At 49.5% G+C, this 5,329-nt stretch overlaps 2 protein-coding genes across 2 annotated transcripts; both read right to left on the bottom strand.

Annotated features, from left to right (window-relative positions):
- Positions 1-1,059: 1,059 nt before the first annotated feature.
- Positions 1,060-1,746, bottom strand: LOC136544346 (uncharacterized). Its single transcript, XM_066536544.1, has one exon. The coding sequence runs from the start codon at positions 1,744-1,746 to the stop codon at positions 1,060-1,062; it is 687 nt and encodes a 228-aa protein (XP_066392641.1).
- LOC136546778 (transcription termination factor MTEF18, mitochondrial-like) lies at positions 1,117-5,329 on the bottom strand. Its single transcript, XM_066538756.1, has 2 exons — positions 2,765-5,329; positions 1,117-2,293 (listed from the first exon to the last, which is right to left on the bottom strand). The coding sequence occupies exon 1, from the start codon at positions 5,217-5,219 to the stop codon at positions 3,489-3,491; it is 1,731 nt and encodes a 576-aa protein (XP_066394853.1). The 5' UTR covers positions 5,220-5,329; the 3' UTR covers positions 1,117-2,293; positions 2,765-3,488.

The following is a 5,329-nucleotide window of genomic DNA, read 5'->3' as shown; positions in this document are numbered from 1 at the left end:
AGTTCTGATTATCTGCCTCAAGAACTGCTTTTCAGTTTTCACCATGGTATCTATACAGGTCAACTCACAGCAGAACGATTATCACAAGTAAAAATAGAGCAAACGCATGGCCCTGTTCGCTTCTCTTGTAATCCGTACTCTTCAGCTTGTTTTTTCATCCGGAACAGTGTTTTTCTCTCGCAACAAATCAGCCGGAACATTGTTTCGGCTTGTTTTTTCAGCGAAGCGAACGGGGAATATGCACTGATCTAGTGCTTACATCTCCAGTGACGAGATGCTCAGGCACATGATGCCAATCGCTATGTGAATAGGAACAGTCTGCTTGAACCTCATTCTGTTCAAGAAAACCCTCCCAGAGAAAACAGTGGTCAGACCAAAAATGAGTAAAATGTAAATGCCCCAGCCTGCTGGCACACAGTATATCATCAGGTATTAACTTCCATTAAAGAACAGACAGCCTGAGAGATCCCAATGTGAAATATGAACAAAATTATACCTTGGAACAATCTTTTATAAATATTGCAGAATACGTTATTCGCAGCAACATATCTTTACAGATAGTCAAGGCACAAATCAAGTTGTGCAGGGAAAAAAATGCATTCAGTTTGATGAGAACGTTTTGCTGATATTGGTGAAAACTGACTTGATTGAACACAAGCAGGCATCAGGAAAGAAAAACAGAAATACTAGCAATTTAATCTACGCACAAAGCAGTAACCATCATCTGCTTATTACTGCAAAAATACCACACAGGTAGTAACCATCTCAAACATGTAACTGGAAGCAAGAAGAACAAAACACAAGCAATCAAATAAATCAAGCGTTAATGATGTCATGAAGATTCAAGAACGTACTTGTATACAAATATATAATCATATACGAGCATACACATAAATCACCAGAACGCTGGTCTTGGCAACATCACATGGGACTTGCACGATTCATGAACTAATCCAACAAAAACAGCGACTACTCATGAACGAACAAGCAATGCATCACTAATTCACTATCAAATCCAGCGCAGAATCACGCAAGAGCTAGTATCCGATTCAAGACAGGTCAAGCCCGGACCGGAAGTTCCATCTCCGGAAAGAGGCTGCGGATGAGGCGCAGGCTCTTCCCTGCCGTGGTTGGCCTCGGCATCTCCTTCTTCGTAGTCGCGGCGACAGTGGCGGTGGGCGGAGGCAGGGACGGCGGTGGAGTTGTCAGCGACGGAGACGGATCGATCACCCTGACCTGGTGCGGTGCGACGTGGACGGAGCTCTTGGGATCCCCGCGTGGCAAGTTGGCGTCGTAGACAACCTCGTAGCCTCCGTCGGTGGACGACGACATGATCGTGGCTTTGAGGCAGAGCACGAGAACCTGCCCCGTCTTCAGCTTCGCAGTCCTAGTGCGGACACGAACCACCGTCCCAGGCTTCAGCTGTGCGGGGACACCGGGAGTAGCTCGGAACGCAGACCCGGTGGAGGAGGGATCGGACCGAAGCAGCGGCGGCGGCGGAGAGGCGGAGGTGCAGCGCGACGAAGGCCGGGGCTGTGGTGACGCGTCGGTGACGGTGGAGCCTCGGGAATGGGAGATCGTCGACGATGGTACCTCCTGGTGCGGTGGACGAGGGCATGGACCCCGGACAGCGTCGCTCGAGCCGTGACGCGGCGGTGGTGACGCGGACGGCTTCTTGGCGACCGACGTCGTGGGCGCCAAGGGCTTGGACCTCCTGCGCTGGAGCTCGCGGCGGATGCTCCGCATGCCGACGGAATTGGAGCGCGGAGGAAGGTACATCACCATGGAAGAGGAGGGCTGTGGGTCGATTGGATCGACGAGAAGCAGAGAAGCTGGGTAGATTGCGGAAGGCGACGGCGGGTGAGCAGAAGAGCTGGGTGGATTGCGGAAGGCGACGGCGAGGGAGCAGAGGAATTACGCGCCAGGAGAAGGGAAGGGGAGGGCGTTGGATTTAAGCAGCTGGACTGGATCCAGATCTGGCCCAGCTACGCGGTTTCGAGTCCGACCCGAAGTTGGATGGATGCATGGCTGGATGGGCCAGCTGCCGTGGCTTTCGAGTCCGACCCGAAGTTGGAAGTTGCCGTGAGGGCCGAGTCGAAGTCGACTGAATGAAACGAGGCCGGATCTTTTTTCTTTTCAGCGATTGGGCTCTTGCGACTGGGGTCATCTTGTAGCCCATTAATTATCCCTTCTTTCTTCCCCTCAAAAAAAATTTTTATCCCTTCTTTCTTCCTTTAGGCAGAATCCAAGTAATTATTATTTGGATCTTTTGTTGTGATATTTGTGCCGATTCCTGTTTAAAAAAATCCACATCAGTAATGGTAGTATTTTGGTGAACACCAATTGGATAGATATTTGGTGCTTATTTTTAGTATTTTCGTATTTGCTAATCATTACCAGAGTTTAACGTTTGCAGAATAGAGTGCATCAAATATAGGACTCTGCAACTTAAAATTACAGTAGGCCTCATTTTAGAGGAACAAATACATACTAACAGTTTAAGAGACAAGTCAAACATATTAGACGTTGATACAAACTTATCAGTGTAGGACAAAACCTGAAAACTTGCGAAACCAAAGGGAAGGGTATAACAACAAACTGCCACAGACATTTTCCTTTCTTCCAAGAATAGTCTACAAGCTAAACACAAACAATATGAGTAAAGATTCGTAGCACTTTAGCTCCATAAAAGCTAAAGTTTACCTGCTTATGCAAGGATTGCTGATGCTGATCATTCTGAGTTGGAATGTCCAGAAAAGATTACCTGCTTATGGCATGAGATGAGAACTGACTCTTCTTCATTTAGGATCCTTGATGGCCTCCACGAAAGCATCCATCTAAACCATCTAAAAATGGAACAATGGCAGGCCCTCCATAGGAAAGAAGACTGGGTAGTAAATCCATTTTTCTTCATCTTCCATGAGGATCATCAATTATTACAAGAGAATCAATCTATTTTGCTTATCTTGAGAAGAAAAAGGAAAAGTATTGTTTAATCTTTTCTTTTGACTGAGCATTAAGACATGGTCACATTTCATTACTACCAGCCAACCCAAGGAATACACATATTCTCACATTTTCGCTATATATAGCTTTCAATATAGGGATCAAGGAAATATGATGATGTATAACAATAAGGACTCCGTTTGGTGCTACCAGATGAGCTGTGGTCTGTTGTCAAGAATGTGATGAATACACCATGCTGTTCCAGTAAGTGCATAGCCACAGGAGGAACGTGGAAATTGGACTGAACAGAGTTCAAATGTACAGCACAGCTTTACCACAATCAAGTTACAAGGTTTGCTGTCTAATTGGTGTATCCCTTTCATGCTACATGCTGTGACCTACTGATAAGCATGCAGGAGCAAAAATTTTTTGCCAAATATAAAGCTGCTACATCTAACAAGTACCTCAACAGAGAAAAGGATGCACATGGCAAATACTCTGTACCATTAACAATCAATGTCAATATAATTCCAGACATCTAATTATATGTTGTCTGGATACTGATTGATGTTCTTGAGATAATACTCCATATGTATTCGTGAAGAAAAACACTCAAGCCACAACTTTGGAACTGCAGGATGCACAAGGTAAAGGGTACTAATGAACCTCTTCTCTGAGTTAGCAAGCACTGTTGCAGGGGCTAATTTTTTTCTAAGCAAGCCATGCTCTTGGAGCCACCAAAGCATTGTATACCTAGGCTTGGTCCTGTTCTCCAAATCAAAGCACAGAAATGCAGGGAAGCAATGCAGGTACTCCAAGGAGTAGCCCAGCTCCTCTGTGAGGTAGTTCAATTTCTCATTGAGCATATCCTTACTCTGGTTCAGCACCTTTGGAAAAACGCGCAAGATCTGACATAGTATCTTATACTCCACTCCTCTTTCCAGGAGGTAGTCAAACCGCTCCAACAGCAAATCCTTGGTGCTGTTAAGGGCAGGAATTACCTTGGTGGTTATCTCATTCTCACCATACCCAACACTTTTCAAGAACTCCAGCTTCTTGTCTACAAAATGTGCTTTCCTCTCGACCATGACCTTAGCCATCCCATCCAAGAAAGCTCTTTCGACCTCGGCATCATAGCTATCATCCTCCAAAACAAATTCTGGTGATAAATAGCGCAAACTCTCCCCACCGGTCAATATCTTCTCCAGGAACCGATGCTCCAGCTCCATTGCCCGCAGCACCCTAGGAAGGTTCTCCAGTTGGTTCTTCCCAACAACATACGGGTGCTTCTCCACCGCAGCATCGATCTCATCCTCTGCCAATCCAACCCTCCGCAGATACCTTGGCACTGAGATCACCACATCAGAGAAATCAAGATCGAAAATCCTGGGATTGCTCAGCAAAAACCTTCCCATCTCCTTCCCCTCCATCCCCAGCTCCTTGAAGAACCACAGCCTTTCAGCAATCCTCTTTTCCCCGAGCTCAAGAAACACCCACTGGCTGCCTCCGACAAGTCCCCCAATGCTACCAATCTCTGTCCCGGCATCATAAAACATCCGCATCCTCCGGCACACCCCCGAGAACGCGTCAATGTCATTGCTGGAACTCAAATCCGGCCCCAATCCTTTGAACGTGGTGGCAATATCCTTAATGAGTATGTCATAGTCGGATAGATCCCCCTCGAGAAGCGATGGGAAGGTAAGGCAGGCGGCGATGATGGCGGCGCGAGGGAGCCGGTGGAGGCGGGCCTCGAGAGCGGAGAGGCGCGCGGAGATGAGGTCCGGGGGCACGTTGAGGAGGACGCTAGGGAAGAGGAGTCCGAGGCGTGACCATGGGAATCCGAAGTGCGCGAGCGCGGCGACGGCGCCGAGCAGGGAGGGGTGGTCGGAGAGGAACATGGAGTTGAAGCAGGGGGCCGCCGCGGTGGGCCCGCCAATTGATTCGAGGAAGAAGGGGAGCTCATTGAGCGGGTGGAAGTTGAGGTGGCGGCGGAGGTGGGCGGGAAGCTCCGAGGTGGGGAGGGAGCGCGGCACGGTGGGGAGCGCGGCGAGGAAGGAGAGGAGGGAGCGCGGGGAGTGCGCGGCGATGGAGTCGGCGTGGGAGGACGCGAGGCAGCGCGTCGAGTGGAGGTACTCGGAGATGACGGTGCGCGCGGCGGGGACGGCAACGTGGCGGAGGCGGTAGGGCAGGTTCCGCAGCTTCTGGGGTGCGAGGGCAGCGTCAGTGGAGAAGAAGCGGCGGAGCTGGAGCGCGGCGCGTAGGCTTAGCGGCATGGCGGGGCTGCGCTGCTCAGCTCTGCTCTACGGCATCGTTCGGCTCCAGCACAATGGGAAGGGGTGAATGGGATGAGCGAGAAGAGAAAAGGGGGGTTTGGGGCTAGGAA

The sequence above is a fragment of the Miscanthus floridulus genome, chromosome 3 (genome assembly GCF_019320115.1).
Source record: "Miscanthus floridulus cultivar M001 chromosome 3, ASM1932011v1, whole genome shotgun sequence".
Lineage (NCBI taxonomy): Eukaryota > Viridiplantae > Streptophyta > Magnoliopsida > Poales > Poaceae > Miscanthus > Miscanthus floridulus.
This window is presented reverse-complemented; position numbering and strand designations above follow the sequence as displayed.